This window comes from Panthera tigris, chromosome D2 (genome assembly GCF_018350195.1).
Source record: "Panthera tigris isolate Pti1 chromosome D2, P.tigris_Pti1_mat1.1, whole genome shotgun sequence".
Taxonomy (NCBI): Eukaryota; Metazoa; Chordata; class Mammalia; order Carnivora; family Felidae; genus Panthera; species Panthera tigris.
The window spans coordinates 28,960,877-28,978,120 of NC_056670.1; the positions used below are offsets into that span (position 1 = coordinate 28,960,877).

The following is a 17,244-nucleotide window of genomic DNA, read 5'->3' on the forward strand; positions in this document are numbered from 1 at the left end:
TAGCAGGGTGATCTTTATCAGCTTATTAAATAAACCAAAGACAAATAAGTAGTTATTTTACTTTTAATATAAAAGGTGTGAGAATTGGGTAATATAAAACCATGAAATCACTACATATTTCTTTCTTAGTACTGACCAGATCTCCTGCAGATCAAGGGTGATTATCATATGCACTAACCAAGGACAATCACCAAGATAAGCAATTTTTCCTTTCGGGGGAAAAAATCAGCACAAAGTAGCTTCACATTGATTCATCAAGACAAGCCTATGACTGTTAGGACATGCCTCCTGATATTTTGTGAAGTAAAGGCAAATAAATTCAGAAAAGAGTTTAGGTATACCTGGATGGCTTAGTGGGTTAAGCATGAGAATCTTGATTTCAGCCCAGATCATGATCTCACAGTTCCACGACAGCTCTGCACTGACAGTGTGGAACCTGCTTGGGATCCTCTCTCTCCCTCTCTCTCTGCCCCTCCCCAGCTTGCTCTCTTTCTCTCCCTCACTCTCTCTCAAAAATAAATTAACTAAAAAAAAAAAAAAAAAAGGAAAGAAGAGTTTAAAATTTAACTATTTGGCCATCATTTTGCAAATTCCATTTCTGCAGCATGGGAGAAAATAAAGGTTTTTGTCACTGCTATTTTTTTTAAATAAAAGTTTATCGAAAAGCAAATTAAAGCTCAAGTGCCTTGGGTGGCTCAGTTGGTTAAGTATCCGACATGGGCTCAGGTCATGATCTCGCAGTTTATGGGTTGGAGCCCTGGGTCAAGCTCTGTGCTGTCAGCTCAGAGCCTGGAACCTGCTTGGGATTCTGTGCCTCCCTCTCTCGCTCTCTGCCCCTCCCCCACTCATGCTCCAACTCTCTCTCTCTCAAAACTAAATAAACATTTAAAAAAACAATTCTTTTTAAACTCAAGGTGTTAGATCAGATTGGTGGCTTCTTGATGTATTGAAAGAAGTATTTAGAGACTGATAATGTTAAGAGTAGGAAAAAATATGATGTTTGATAAATCAGTGAAGCCTTCATAGAGGCCAGTTGCCTATATCCTTTGACCCAGTAATTCTACTCCTAGGAATCCTATCCTAAAGAGAGCAAGTATACAAACACACGTACCCAACAATGTACTTACAGTACAATTTTTTTAACTTTATTTATTTTGAGAGAGAGAGAGAACATACAAGTGGGGAAGGGTCAGAAAGAGAGGGAAGGAGAAAGAGTCCCAAGCAGGCTCCGCGATGTCAGTGCAAAGCCCAACATGGGGCTCAAACCCATGAACTGTGAGATCTGTGAGACCTGAGCCAAAATCAAAAGTCATAAGCTTAACCACCTGAGCCACCCAGGAGCCCCAACACAATATTAATAGTAAAAAATTGGAAGCAACCTAAGGGTACACTAAGAGGAGGACAGTTAATTAAGTTATGGTATACATATACTATGAAACTTTATAGAGCCATTAAAAATGTGATAAAGAGCTCTATGTAAATGGAAAGATCTCCAAACCATATCACCAATCTTTTAAAACAAAGTCACAGAATAATACTTATAGCATAATTCTATATACAGTAAAAGAAAAAACAAAACAAAACAGAAAAGAGCTAGAACAATGACAAGGAATAGACAAGGAAGAGAATGAAGGAAACAGTTTTTGTTCTATGTGCTTCTATGTTGTTTGGTTCATGTACAAAAAGAGTAGATTTCACTATTCTTTACACAATTTTTAAGAATTACTTTGTTTTCAGAGCACCTGGGTGGCTCAGTGGGTTGAACATCCGACTGTTGGTTTCAGCTCAGGTCAAGATCTCAATTTGTGAGATCAAGCCCTGCATGGAGCCCTGGGACTCTGTCTCTCCCTCTCTCTCTGCCCCTCCCACCGCATGCACCTGTGTGCACACTCTCTCTCTCTCAAAATAAATAAAATTTTAAAAAATTACTTCATCCTCAATTGAAGAAAAAGTGGAATCTAAAAGAAACAAAATAAAAACCAGAACAGAGTGGTGGTTGCCAGAGGCAGAGAGTGGAGGCAAAGGAAATGGGTAAAAGGTAGTCAAAAGGTATAAACTTCCAGTTATAAAATAAGTAAGCCATAAGGATGTAATGTACAGCATGATGACTACAATAATACTGTCATATATTTGAAAGTTGCTAAGAGAGTAAATATTAAAAGTTCATCAAAAGAAAAAAATTGTAACTATGTATGGTGATGGATATCACCATATTGTGGTGATCATTTCACAATACATAAAAATATCATATTATGCTGTATACCTGAAAATAATGAAAAATATATGTTGTATACCTGAAAATAATGTTAATTATATCTCAATAAAAATTTTTAATTAAAAAAAGAAGTTAGTACTTTAATAACATCACATAGAGTCTCAAATTTCGATGTCAAGGCTCCTTCTCAATTTTATGTAAACCTCTTCTGCTGTTGACATTGATCCTCACTTTCCTGCCCCTTAGTCAGAACTTCTAGGTCTGCCCAACTTAACCAGGTTCATACTATACCAACAAGGAACCAGGCAAGCTTCTTTTGCATTATAATAGTCACTTGGGTATAAACTTTTACTCACAGAGCCCCTACACAGCTGATCAAAAGAAGTAGAGACCAAAACTACCAACAACTGTTAATGCAATAAGTAAAAGAATAGTTATTACACAATGTATATTAAATAACTAAATATAATATAAACATTTCACAAGTAACAATAAATTCAACTGTGTAGAAGAATACAATATCCACTATTATCATCATTTCCAGGGAACACTCACATTTCTACGATAACCCAATCCAGAAGAAAATCTTTCTAGATCTCTTTCAGGGTCCCAAGGAGGTTTATATTTCAACAATCAACTATTTTTTTAAAAAATTTTTTAATGTCTATTTTTGAGAGAGAGACAGCATGAGTGGGGAAGAGGCAGAGAGAGAGGGAGACACAGAATCTGAAGCAGGCTCCAGGCTCTGAGCTGTCAGCACAGAGCCTGACGCGGGGCTTGAACTGACCTACCACAAGATCATGACCTGAGCCTAACTGGGACTCTTAACCGACTGAGCCACCCAGATGCCCCAACAATCAACTATTTTAATGTATTTGTTCAATAGGACTGAAAGTAGTAGTAAGACTTCATATTGGGATCACTAAGCTTAATTTTTTTTTTAATTTTAACATTGTTTTAAGCTTAAAATTTTTTAAATAACTCTGTAATTCCCCTAGAAAACAAATCACTTCAGAATATGTTGGGGGGGGGGAGGAAATGGAAAATGTTTTTAAAAAACACTAAGTAGGCATCTTTTTTTTTTTTTTTTTTTTGAGAGAGAATGAGCAGAGCAGGGCAGGGCCAGAAAGAGGTAGAGAGAGATTCCCAAACAGGCTCCAATGTGGGCTCGATCTAATGAACCAGAGCCAAAACCAAGAGTCAGACGCTTAACCAAATGAGACACCAAGGAGCCCCTACGTAGGCATTTTCCGAAGACAACTTATTTAAGAAAACATAAAGCAGTGGGCTGTTTTCTCCCAAAACCAACCCACCCAGTATTTTTCAAATGTAAAGTAACAATAATTATGGCCTCAACAAATATCACATTTTCCAGGATGTTTAAGATGGAACAGGGGATTATAAGTTAATTAGTTTTTTTTTTTTTTAATCTCATGATACCTTTAAGACCATGTTTCAGACAATGTTCCATAACAACAAAGAACTGCTGCAAGGGGGGATAGTCAGAATCCAAAGTGCGGCCAAAGCTCAGAGCAGATTCAATGAGTCCTTTGATACTCAACTTAGCCATGTTTAACAAGTTTGCTCTCTCTACAGCTGTGGGGTCTTTTGTAGCTGAAAGCACAAGAAAGGAGTCCATCATCATTTGCAAGACATGACATTGAAAAACATATAAACCCTTTCATTCTGCTATAAAATGAACAATGCTGTTTTTCTCTGGTTGACAAATTAGTCTCCCTAACTAACCCACACTTTCTCTTTTTGTCTCTCACACACACCATAGAACATTACCATGCCTACCCAAGACACAGTTTATGGATTATTCTCAAGACCATGCAAATTTGTTATTTTCTGGTATTTATTTTACTTTTTGTGGTACCTCTTCAGGGAGAATGAATTTTGATTTTTTTTTAATGACTTCTGGAGCTAAGATTGGAGTAATAACATATTTAAGAGTCTCATGCAAAAGGTGGACAGCAGTAGTCCAAGGATGAATCTCAAGGCAAAAAATGTTCAGAACTGGCAATAAAAGGCAATTACAATTTTAAAATTACAGTATCATCTATAAATATGACAGGTAAATAAAAACAACTGGACAAATAAGGGGATACAGGCAAAGCCATTCAATTCTTTCATTTTAGCCCTCTTTCCATCTTGTTTTTTCATTGCTACTGTAGTTCCGTATTTCATGACTCCTTTATTTTCCCAGAGGAAATAAAAGCAGAGTCCTTATTTCACATTTAAGTTCCCTGCCCTTCCACACAGCTGATTCAGTCAAAAACTAAGTTAACAGATACATTTAAAAAAAAAAAGCTGATTTTTAATTGATATTTTCATATCACAAAACTCTTTTTCTTCCCCACAAATTTTATTCTTAATTTAGAAATTCAGATGTTTCCCCCTATTCTCACCACTGTTGTGACAGGCAGGAATATTTACAGCCAACACAGATGACAAAATGAAGTGCAGAAAAATGAAAGCACTTAGTATAACCTTTCATAATCTCTGGCAAATCTACTAGTCCAAGTGAACCAAGTGTCCGTTCCTCCTCTATTGAACAAAAGTCCAGGGTTTCCAATGATCCAGTATTCAAGTTCTGAGCTAAGGGTGAAACCTGAGTCAGAATTCTAAGCAACTAAAAATGCAAACACCCACAACAGCTATGACCAAGCTAACTGGTGGAAAATCTGCACACACATCACTCCTTCAAATCTGCATCGTGGTATGATTCCCTCATTTTTCGGAAACCACTTGATGTTTCATAATCTGTACCAATTCTCATTTTTCTTAACAGTGTGGATCACGATCCGTAACTTGTGAAGGGACAAGCAGACAAAAGGCGCCTTTACAGCTGCTCCGAGGCAGGTCCATGCTCCGCGCCCGCAGCTTCCTCGCCCGGGAGCCTTTACACGCCGACCGCGCCCCGCCCGGGCTCGAAGATGTGTCCGGCTCTTCGCAGCCCCAACAAGGCCAAGGGCCAGTCCCCTCATCTCGCCCGGGCCCAGGGTCCCCTCCCTGCCTCCCTGCAGTAAGGCTGCCCAAAGGGCAAGGGGCGCCCCAGGTTCCCCACGGAGGGCTCACCCGGGGTCCTGCGCTGCATCGCTGCACCTCTCCCGCCCTTGGCGTCGGGCACCCAAGCCAAAACCTGAGACGCGTCTTCCCTCCGCCACCCCCAAACCTGAAAAGTCATCGCCCGTCCGCGGCTGTTCCACCGACCCGGGAGCGGCCCCCTGGCCGACCCTGGCTTCGCCCCTTGGAAGTCGTCAGACAAGGAGCCCTCGGCCATTAGGCCCTAGAACCCGGGCGGGGTCGGGAGGCAACAAGGGGCGGCCGCGCGTTGCCATGGCGATCCCCGGCACCCCCGAGTCCCCGGCTGCCCCCGCCCTGGTCCAGGCCCGGACTCGGGCCCCAGTGGCGACCCGAGGCTTCGGTGCCTATCACCACGGGTCCTCCTCGCCCGGCCGCGTCCTAGGACGGAGAGCCCAGGGTCCGCTCTCGGTCCGCTCCCCTTACCCATGGCGGCGACGGCGGCGCGGTCTCGGGCGGGGACGCCCTGGGCCCCGCCAGCAGATTCCTTCAGGCGCGCGGCGGCCGCCACGGCGTCTGCCACCAGGCCTGCCGCGGCCCACAGCGCTCCCGGCGGCGGGAGGACGCCCGGGCGGTCCCGCGGCGCCGCGAGTGGGGGGCCGCGGGGCCTGCAACCGGCGGGAGAGAAACCCGCCCTCGCCAGGCCTCCTCGCGTCCAGTCGGACCGGAAGGAGAAGGGAGAGGAGCGTGAAGGTGACCTCGCGTGTGAGGAGCCTGAGGCTGGTCACCGGCCGGACCACCAGTCTCTCACCCGGGGGCTTCGCTGGCGCGCTGGGGCCGCTTTGCCAAAGGGTGCGAGCCACGTGCAAACGTTTTCATCCACACGGGGGCGGGGTTCATCTGACACACCTGACCGCTTCCCTTCACTCTTCTCAAACTTAGGGGAGCAGAATTTAGAAAATCTGAAGCAGTTAACAGTAGGCAGAAATCTGCTGCAACTAAGCAGCCCCAAAACGACTTTTAAACTAGTAAATACACCGGCAGGGGTAAGGGCCACACTAATCAAGGGACAGAGGTAGAGATAAAGCTACCTGTTTCTCATGTAAAGGGGCACCTGGGTGGCTCAGTCCGTTAGGTATCCGACCTTGGCTCAGGTCATGCTTTCACTGCAAGTTCAAGCCCCGCATCAGGATCTATCCTGATCGCTCAGAGCCTGGAGCCTGCTTCAGATTCTGTCTTCCTTGCTCTCTGCCCCTGCCGTGTTCACACTCTGTCTCTCTCACAAAAATAAACTCAAAAAAAAAAATTTTGTTAAGAGGAAAAAAAACCCACATGGGCACATGACGGTAGGTTAAGCCTGGGAAACTTAAGCTATTACCTAGTTAGATCAGCAATTGTTAAGACAGTGGCGGAGCCAGAAAGACCGAGAAATTTCATGAAAATGGGGCTCTGTCTCTTCAACACCTTGGCCAGTATAGTTCTGTTATGTTTATTTCTTTTGGTTTTTAATTTTCTTTACTGTGAGATAATCATACATAGAGAAAAAAGTATAAAACATATATGCAGTGTCAGGAGCAAGCTATAAAGATACAAACACGAGTTGTGTTTTTCCACAATGTCAGCCTTATTCAGTCATAAAACAAGATTAACATAATTATAAAACAAGTTCAGGATTCTGAACTCAATGACATTTCACCACGTGATTAAACTGGGGTTTACAAGTCACACAACAAAAGATAACACAGCCAGTAGGAAGTTAACAAACCAAACCAGAAGTCTGTGGGTGTGCAGTTGAGATAAAGCCTCAGTCTTGTTGGGTCACCTCTTAATATTTACATATTATGTTCAAGCACTGAAGGATCTCAGTTTTGTTCTGAGATCCATCAGGCAGAGCCTTCAGCAGCAGCTGCCTTTTTAAAGTGTTCACAGAGGGGTGTCTGAGATGTCTTGACAGTTTGCTAAAATATCCTCCCTTTTTTTATTTAATGTTTTTATTTATTTTTGACAGACCAAGCATGAGTGGGGGAGGGGTAGAGGGAGGAAGACACAGAATCCCAAGCAGGTTCCAGGCTCTGACCTGTCAGCACAGAGCCGGACTTGGGGCTCAGACTCAGCCAAAGTCAGATGCTTAACCGACTGAGCCATGCGGATGCCCCTTTTTAATTTTTTAAAAATGTTTATTTTTGAGAGTGCACAAGCAGGGGAGGGGCAGAGAGAGAAGGACAGAGGGTCCAAAGCGAGCTCCACACTGACAGCAGAGAGCCCCATCCAGGGCTGGAACTTGTGAACCACAGTATCATGACCTGAGCTGAAGTCAGATGCTTAACCAACTGAGCCACCCAGGTGGCCCAATCCTCTCTTTTTTAAAGGAATTTAATCAGTCTTCGGCTCCTGCAGAGCTCCTCTGCTTCTGCTTGTTATCAGACTTGTACTGGGGTACAGTCAGCAGGTGCTGGTCTCCTCAAATATCTGATTGCTGCAGTACCCTTAACTGCTTGGTTATTGCTGGACATAAGTAACTCGCTCTCTACAAGTTTAAAGAATCATTATAAAATGAACAGCTGGGTGACTACCACCAGATCAGTGAGCACAGGATGGACCCATTCACCATTCACCTAGCCCCCATTCATCATCCCCCTAGGTAAATACTATTCTGGCTTTTATGAGAATCATTTCCTTGCTTTGCTGTTTCTACCATGCAAATATGTTCCCCTAAACCAAGTAGTTTATTTTTCCTGTTTGTAAGCTTTTCACAAATGGAGTAACATGAATTTTATTACACTTCTTTTGTTCAACATCAATCATGTCCAAGTTCCAGGTTGTAGGGTTTCCAGGTTGTATGATATATCCTTATGCCAATGTGCAAGAGAGTCAGTAGGACATCCCGTTAAGAATAGGAGCACATAGGTGGCTCAGCTGGTTAAGCATCTGACTCTTGATTTTGGCTCAGGTCATGATTTCACAGTTTATGAGTATGGCTGGTGAGTTTGAGCCCCGCTCTGCACACACTCTCTCAAAATAAATAAGGTATGCCTTTCCTTTTATTTAATGACAAACTTGGGGAGTCTGGGTGGCTCAGTTAGTTAAGCATCCGACTCTTGATTTTGGCTCAGGTCATGATCTCGGGGTTTGTGAGTTCAAGCTCCACCTCTGCTGTCAGCGCAGAGCCCACTTGGAATTCTCTCTCTCCCTAACCCACTCGTGTATGTGTACGTACTCTCTCTCAAAAATAAATAAGCATAAAAAATTAAAAAAATTTACTGGGGCACCTGGATGGCTCAGTTAAGCTTCTGACTTTGGCTGAGGTCACGATCTCACGGTTCATGGGATTGAGCTCCGCATCAGGCTGTGTGCTGACAGCTCAGAACCTGGAGCCTGCTTTGGATTCTGTCTTCCTCCCTCTCTGCTCCTCCCCCACTCATGCTCTAGGTCTCTCAAAACATAAATAAACATTAAAAAAAATTTACTGACAAACTTTTTAAAACTTTTCTCAAAATGTATCAGCAGTTTGGTTTTTCTGTTGCTCTATGTTCGTTCTAATGCTTAGAATTGTGAGAATTTCTTTTCTGGCCAATCTTCTAGGTAAGCGATTGTATGATGGGTCTATTTTGTATGTATCTCATTATTTTACGGATGATACTGAGCACTTCCCCCATGCTTAATATTTGGAGTTTCTCCTTTGCAAAGAAACTGTTCAGGTCTTTAGCCAATTTTTCTTTTGCCCTATCTTTTTCTTATTGGCCTGTACATGTTACTTAATATTCTACATACTAGTTTGGTGTCAATTATGTGTTGTCATTTTCTAATATTTTCTCTGTATAGAGACTTTGATAAATATAAATTCTTACTGTTCTTGTAGTTGAATTTATGGTTTATGCTTTACTGTCTTAAGAAATCCTCCCCACCTCAAGGTCATGAAGGTACTCTCTTTTAAGAGTTACATAGCTTCATCTTTCATGTTTAGGCCTGTTGTTGCACCCAGAATTGATTTTAGTGAATGGTGTGAAACAGGATCAAATTTCACGTTTTCCTTATGTGTAGACAACTATTCCATTATCCTTTCGCCACTGATCTTCCATGCCCCCTCTATTATTAGTGAGCATGTAATTATACATCAGTTCCTAGGCCAGAGTCTTTTTCATTTTCAAAACCACTCTATGAGGATAGAATTAGCTCCATTTTGCAGATGAAACTAAACTCTGAAAGGTTAAATAGCTTGCCTCTCTATTCAGAGAACTAAGGGACAGAACCAGAATTTGAGCCAATACAAATTGGCTTGATTTTCATATATCAAAATACAGGAAGTTTTTAGTGTTCCAAGGAGTCTAAAACTCATTACAAGTCTAACCCCTTCTATCTTGCTATTAAATATTGAAATATGACTGACTTGTTCATTTTTCTTCTCTCCAAGTGATGGGTAAAGAAGGAAGTATTTGTATTCTAAGTGCATTTGAGAAAGCATATAAAATTAAGTACTTATTTTATAGAACCATGAAAACAAAGGAAAAGAGCTTTATTTCCTAGGTTGCTTTTCCTCCAGGGACTTTATAGGTGACAAGTAGGAAAGATATTTAATTCAGCAATAGACCAGTTTTATTTAAAGCAAGCAAATAAATTCTCCCTTTGAGGTATTCTTTTTTTCTTTTCTTTTTTTTTTTTTTAATTTTTAACGTTTATTTATTTTTGAGACAGAGAGAGACAAAGCACGAACAGGGGAGGGGCAGAGAGAGAGGAAGACACAGAATCTGAAGCAGGCTCCAGGCTCTGAGCTGTCAGCACAGAGCCCGACGCGGGGCTCGAACTCACGGACCGTGAGATCATGACCTGAGCCGAAGTCGGACGCTTAACCGACAAAGCCACCCAGGCGCCCCGAGGTAGATATTCTTAAGCCCCAAAATATACATTTGCTGGGTATTCTAGTCCCCTGGTGTTGAAAAGAATTGGAATTTAGTGTCTATGTTTAAACTAAATTAACAGGATTAAAGTAGAATATTAATCTATTCTAAGCCCTTGATTTACTAAAGCTAACAATCTAGGTTTTTAAGCTTACTAATATCATCATATAACAAAAATACTATTTTTTAAAAGCTCATCACTGGGCACCTGGGTGGCTCAGTTGCTTGAGCATCCAACTTCGGCTCAGGCCATGATCTCATGGTTCATGAGTTCGAGCCCCATGTTGGGCTCTGCATGGATAGCCCAGAGACTGCCCATCTCCCTCTCTCTCTGCCCCATTCCCGCTGATGCATGCACACACATTCTCTCTCAAAAATACATACTTTTAAAAAATAATAAAAATTTAAAAAATTAAAAAGCTCATCACATACTGAAGTATAGCAGTGAAATTAGAGGACATCTAGAATTTGCTTTAAAACATCTCAGCAAAGGGGAAAAAGAATATTGAAAATATTGCAGCAAAATCTTCTATTACATATGGGTGATGGGTATATTACATATGGGTGATGAGTATATATATATACAGGAGTTTACTGTTCTACTTTTGTGTTTTTTTTTTTTTGAGAGAGTGAGAGAGAGAGAGAGAGAGAGAGAGAGAGAGAGGCAGCAGGGAAGAGGAGCAGAGGGAAAAAGGGAGAGAATCTTAAGCAGTCTCCATGCCCAGTGCAGAGCCCGACAGGGATTGATCCCACAACCCTGGGATCACGACCTAAGCCGAAATCAAGAGCCAGATGCTCAACTGACCAAGCCACTCCAGCACCCCTTTTGTGTCTTTTTTATATGTGATATACCCTAATATTTTCCACTCTTTTCCTTTAAAAGCAAAGCTGTTTGTAACCTATTAAAATTGCTTTCATGGGCCAGTATTGGGAACCATGGTCTGTAATCCATGGTCTCTAATACTTCCTTGTATGTTTCTTTTAACTATACTAAACTATTTTTGCTGTTGCCTATACATTTCTTTTCCTTTTCCCATTTGTTGTACCCTCTATCTAGATTTGTCTACAATTTATGCAATTCTACCCAGTCTTTACCAGACTTTAATAAGATACCTTCTCCAAAAAGCCTTTTCTTTCCCTGCCAAAAGAATGGTTTCCATTTTTGTGCTACAGAAGTATTTATATACAGCTTTACAGCATTATCAACATTTCACTTGTTACTACCTGAAAAAATGCTGGGCAACCCTGAACTTAATTAGTAATCAGGATTAATAATTGACATACTAAGGTCTAACAGTAGAAAACAATTTATTTAATAAAAAACTTCAAGTAATTTTTAAGGAACATGTGAGGTGAGGTAGAAGCAACAATTTTAACACATTTAACATTCATTAAAAAAAAAAATACAACCATGAGAGAGATATCCTCCCACAGAAGATGGATACAGTAAAGTTAAAATTGATCACCATTTACTTAACTTAAGCATTTTGAGGCAATTATTTTACAAAAATATCTTTATTCCCAAGGAAAAAAAAAAGAGAGAGAGAGAGAAAACTGAGTAGTGTCTCAAAACAAAGGGTCATATGAACAATAGGTGAAAATAAACTTTTTATCATCAATTCAGCAAACAAAACTTCTCAAAAGAATTATTTTCTTTTATATCAAAATCTACTGAAAATAACAAGTGGGAGATTAAGGGGCAATCAGGAATTAGGGAGAAATAATAAATTTATAATTAATAGTTTAAAAGACTAGATTTAAAGTAAAAATATACCTTATACCAAAAAGCAATAGTCAGGGGAAAAATCCTGCAAAATGGTCTTTGGATCAGAGATCTCAAAACACAGAAAAGAATCACACCTGTGTCCTCATCATCATAAGGCTGTGCTTAGGTAACAAAAAACAAATAATTTTCTTTCCCTAATCTCTTAAAGAATGAGCAAAATATGATAAAAACCTATAAAATCAAATTAGTATTGAAATTTTAGACTTATAGTTTCTCAGATCCTAGAGTTAATCCATCAATAAAGCTGGTAAAAATTTGTCAAACTCTTTCTAGGTCACACAAAAACATACACACATATAAACATACTTTTCAGTTTGGGGTACACTTATACTGAAACAATACTGTGTTAAATTCTGCATAGTGATAGAACTTTATGTTTAAAAGATTATACCAAAAAAAAAAAAAAAAAAACAACTGGAACTCTGAGCAGAGTACATTTTACATTATTTCATATCCTTGGGATAAAAGTGATCTTCATAGTCTAACCAGACACTTTTCACAGCATATCCAAATTACAAATAACAGGTAATATTTAGAGAAGATCACTATGCCAGTAAAAGAAAAGCAAGGAAAACAGTGCTTTATCTTCTTTGAAAACCACCTAATACATGACAAAGACTTTCATGTTCCTCTGATGGAAGATCCATGATGTAAAATAAATTAAGGAAGATATACTTAACACAAAATGGAATTGCAGGAAGACATTTATGACATTATTCAACATTTTGTAATTTGGTTTAAAGAACTGCTAAAAAAATTTTATGGCATTCTATGGATAATAATGTACGTAAGCAATAAGGTTTATATATCATAGCCTAAGACCTTCATATAATTTTTTAAAAGATGATTTATCTTAATAACCCATAATATGACTAGGAATAATTCTCCATTTTTTAATTCTTTTAATTTAATTTTTCCACACGAGAGCACGAGCAGGGGAGGGGCAAAAAGAGGGGACTGACTCAGAGCTCAGTCTCACAGATTGGATCTCATAATCGTGAGATCATGAACTAAGTCAAAATCAAGAGTCCAGATGCTTAACTGACTGAGCCATGCAGGCACCCCTTTTTGTTTATATTAATGTTTTGTTCCAGATTAAAGAAAAATAATTATAAATTATTGTGAGAGGATCCAGAAGGGGTAACCACTTTTCCTAGATGTGTTCTAAGAAACATGCATTCTGCTCCTAGGGCAGCAGATCAAGTCCCTTTTCTTCCCTTTCTCCCTTCACAAATCATCCTTCTCCATCACCTTCATTATTTCAGTTTTTGCTTAAAATTACTTCCTGTGACAGGGCACCTGGGTGGCTCAGTTAAGTGTCCAAACCTGATCTGAACTCAGGTCTTGATCTCAGGGTTGTGAGTTCAAGCCCCATGTTGGAGTCCACACTGGGCATGGAGCCTACTTAAAAAAATAATAATGATAAAGTAAAATAAAATAGGGGTGCCTGGGTGGCTCAGTCAGTTAAGCCTCTGATTCATGGTTTCGGCTCAGGTTACGATCTCACTGTGAGTTTGAACATCACGTTGGGCTCTGTTGGGCTCTGTGTGCATGGACAGTGTGGACCCTGCTTGGGATTCTTTCTCTTGTCTCTGCACCCTCCCTGCTCCCTCTCTCTGTCTCTCTCTCAAAATAAATAAACAATAAAATTAAATTAAATTAAATTAAAATAAAATAAAATAAAAATAAAATAAAAAAAAAATAAAAATAAAATAATAAATTAAAGTAAAATAAAATAACTTCCTGACAATTGTTTTCTCTCTTTCCTTTGTAAAATCAGGTCTTTGAAATATGCCCATAGAAAACACAGGACACTAAGTTTTAATTATACAAGTACATAAAATACTCACAAAGCACAAATGTGACCATATACAAAACAAAAAGGATATTAATTTTTCTGAGTTTAGATGATGAAGTAACTTCCCCAAAGGAGGATAGCGGTTTAGTGAGGGTACACATCCCAGAAGAATCAGTTTATGTTTGGCTCTGGTTATAGCAACATTAAGACGTCGCCAATCTCTCAGGAGTTCACCAAGCTGAAAGAAATAATTTTCAATTTATTTGAGTTTTCTTATATATTTAAGTTTGTTATAGCAAAGAACAGTTTGTTGTGAACTATTTTCCTACTTTAAGCATATAGTGCAGAAAAGATTCACCAACACATTTAAAATTCTATAGGCAGTTGGAAAAACTTGTTCACAACACCAACTTACAAATATTTTATCTTGGGTGCAATATCCTAGCTGTAATTTAAGGAACTGAAGCTAAATCCACTCATTATAACATTGTTGGTTACAGCAATGAAAACGTGTAATAGCAGAAGACTCAGAGGAATGATTAAACTGACCGGGTAGCTTCGTCGGTTAAGGATCCAACTTCAGCTCAGGTCATGATCTTGTGGTTCGTAAGTTCAAGCCCTGCATCTGGCTGTCTGCTTTTTCCACAGTGGCTACACCAGTTTGCATTCCTACCAACAGTGCATGAGGGTTCCTTTTTCCCCACATTCTTACCAACACCTGTTGTTCCTTGTGTTTTTGATTTTAGCCATTCTGACAGGTGTGAGGTGATACCTCATTGTGATTTTGATTTTGACTTCCTTGATAATTAATGTTCTTTTCATGTGTCTATTGGCCATCTGCATGTCTTTGGAGAAATGTCTATTCCTGTTTTCTGCCCATTTTTTAGTTGGATTGGTTTTTTTGGTGTTGAGTTGTATACAATTTGGGTTTTTTTTTGGTAACCTATAATTCCTTTATGCAAACAGATATGAATCAGTATTCATATTTCCCTTTTTTTACACAGAAGGTAATGTATATACTCTAATGGACTTTCCTTTGTTCACTTAAAAAATAGCTTACAGATCTTTCCATGTCGATACACAGAAAGAGACTTCATTCTGTTCTTACAGTTGCATAGTTTCTTATTGTATATAAGTGTCATGGTTTGTGTGTATGTGTATATCTATCAAAATATCTATCTATATAGATATATGTATATGTTTTCATGTATATGTGTTTTTAGTGTTTATTTTTGAGAGAGGGAGAGAGAGAGAGCATGAGTAGGGGAGGGGCAGAGAGAGGGGGCAGACAGAGGATCCGAATCAGTCTCTGTACTCACCAGAATGGAGGTTCCTCAAAAAATTAAAAATAGAATTACCATATGATCCAGTAATTTCACTACTTACTAGGTATTTAACCAAAGAATACAAAAACACTAATTTGTATGTACCCTAATGATTATTAAGCATTATTTACAACAGCCAAATTATGGAAACAGCCCAAGTACCCACTGATAGATCAATGGATTGGTATATAAACATACGGAATACTTGTGAGCCATAAAAAAGAAAGAAATCTTGCCATTTGCAACAGCATGGATGGATCTACAGGGTCTAACGCCAAGTGAAATAAGTCACAGAAAGACAAATACTATATTATTTCACTCATATGTGGAATTTAAGAAACAAAACAAATGTACAAAGAAAAAAGACAAACAAAAAACCAGACTGTTAACTCTTAAAAAACAAACTGGTGGTTACCAGAGGGGAGGTGGGTAGAGGGATATATGAAATAGGTAAAGGGAAGTAGGAGTACATGATCACCATGGGCACTGAGTAATGTATAGAATTGTTGAATCACTGTATCACAAGTGTGAAACTAATATAACACTGTATGTTAACTATACTGAAATTAAAATTAAAAAATAAAAAACAGGGGCACTTGGGTGGCTCAGTTGGTTGAGCATCTGATTTCAGCTTGGGTCCATGATCTCATGGTTCATGGGTCCAAGCTCCATATCAGGCTCTGTGCTCACAGTGTGGAGCTTGTTTGGGATTCTCTCTCTCTGCCCTTCCCCAACCACCACACATGTGCATGCATGCTCTCTATCTCTCTCTCAAAATAAATAAACAAACATTAAAAAAAAATTCTGATTATCTGTAAAGGTGAGAACTGAGTGGAAGAGGAACTGGTAGAAAGGAGACTTTTTACTACATATATTTTTAGAACCTTATGAAGGTATCTCATATAATCTAGAAACAGGAATCAAAAAGAGGTAAAAATGCAAAAAACAAAACAAAACAAAACAAACAAACCCTGGAATTACATATAAAATTAAGAGTATATCGAAGGATGCCTCTATGTTTAAAATGCCCCAAACACAACAGCCAAAAGATGGAAGCAACCCAAATATTCACTGATGGATGAGCAGACAAACAAAAGGTGCCCTTTCCATGCAATGCAATATTATTCAGTCTTAAAAAGGAACAAACTTCTGACATACTACACAGTGGATGAACCTCGAAAATACCACGCCGAATGAAACAAGCCAAGTACAAAAGGACAAATACTGTACAAGTCCACTTAAATGAGGTGACTATGGCAGTCAAATTCAGAGACAGAAAGCAGAATGACGGTTACCAGAGACTGGAGGGACAAAGAATTGGAAGGTTGTTATTCATGGGTATAGAGTTTCAATTTCTCAAAATGAAAAAGTTCTGGAGATCTGTTGCAAAACACTATGAATAAACTTAACACCACTGAACTGTAAATTGAAAAATGGTGATGATCTAAAATTTTACATTACATTTTTACCACAACCTAAAAAAAAGAAAAGAAAAAAATGTCCCAAATAAATCAGAAGAAAATACAATGAACTCACAGGTCCATCTTTATTACTTCTAACAAAAGTTACTAGAATGATACTTTTGTCTCTTCCTTGGTATTTATCTACGGTGTTAACTTCGACCATTCCAATAGAAGAATGGGACAATAAATCATTGATGATCTTTAACTGCTGCCTGTATGGTGCAATAATACCAATATCAGAGGGTTTACATCCAGCCTAAACAGAAAAAAAAACACAATGAAAATGAAAATCCTGATTTCTGTTAAAGCTTTACTAAACTTGTTAAATGTGTGCCCAATTAATGTTTATAACAGATCCTCTTGTTGCAAGGAGTAAATACAATTGCTAAATTTGCTCTAAATCTATATCTGTATTTCCTGAGATTAAATAATTTCCTCAGGGCGCCTGGGTGGTTCAGTCGGTTAAAGGATCCAACTTCGGCTCAGGTCATGATCTCACAGTTCATGTGAGTTTGAGCCCCACATTGGGTTCTGTGCTGACAGCTCAGAGCCTGGAGGCTGCTTCAGATTCTGTCTCCCTCTTTCCCTGCCTCACCCCTGCTTGTGCTCTGTGTCTCTTAAAAATGAATAAACATTAAACAAAATTTTTAAGTAATTTCCTCAAACATGGCTCCCTTGATTTTTATTGATTCATGGCAGTATAATGGTTTGCATGCCACTACAACAGTGCTGCCA

General features: G+C 39.3%; 2 protein-coding genes across 7 annotated transcripts in view; both read right to left on the bottom strand.

The window, feature by feature from the left end:
* Nucleotides 1-5,877, bottom strand: part of RUFY2 (RUN and FYVE domain containing 2) — a 46,649-nt gene extending 40,772 nt beyond the window's left edge. The window contains exons 1-2 of one of the 6 annotated variants that reach the window (XM_042959931.1): nt 5,729-5,877; nt 3,656-3,829 (exon numbers count right to left, since the gene is read on the bottom strand). In XM_042959931.1, coding sequence (XP_042815865.1) covers nt 3,656-3,829; nt 5,729-5,732 — 178 coding nt within the window. In that variant the 5' untranslated portion in view covers nt 5,733-5,877. The other 5 variants (XM_007095758.3, XM_042959934.1, XM_042959933.1 and 2 more) reach the window with 5 other exon arrangements.
* A 5,551-nt stretch (nt 5,878-11,428) lies between these two features.
* Nucleotides 11,429-17,244, bottom strand: part of DNA2 (DNA replication helicase/nuclease 2) — a 56,660-nt gene continuing 50,844 nt past the window's right edge. Inside the window, exons 19-21 of the mRNA XM_007095757.3 lie at nt 16,583-16,765; nt 13,813-13,959; nt 11,429-12,573 (exon numbers count right to left, since the gene is read on the bottom strand). Of these exons, the coding sequence (XP_007095819.2) occupies nt 12,505-12,573; nt 13,813-13,959; nt 16,583-16,765 (399 nt within the window). The 3' untranslated portion in view covers nt 11,429-12,504. The remainder of the gene's footprint in view (nt 12,574-13,812; nt 13,960-16,582; nt 16,766-17,244) is intronic.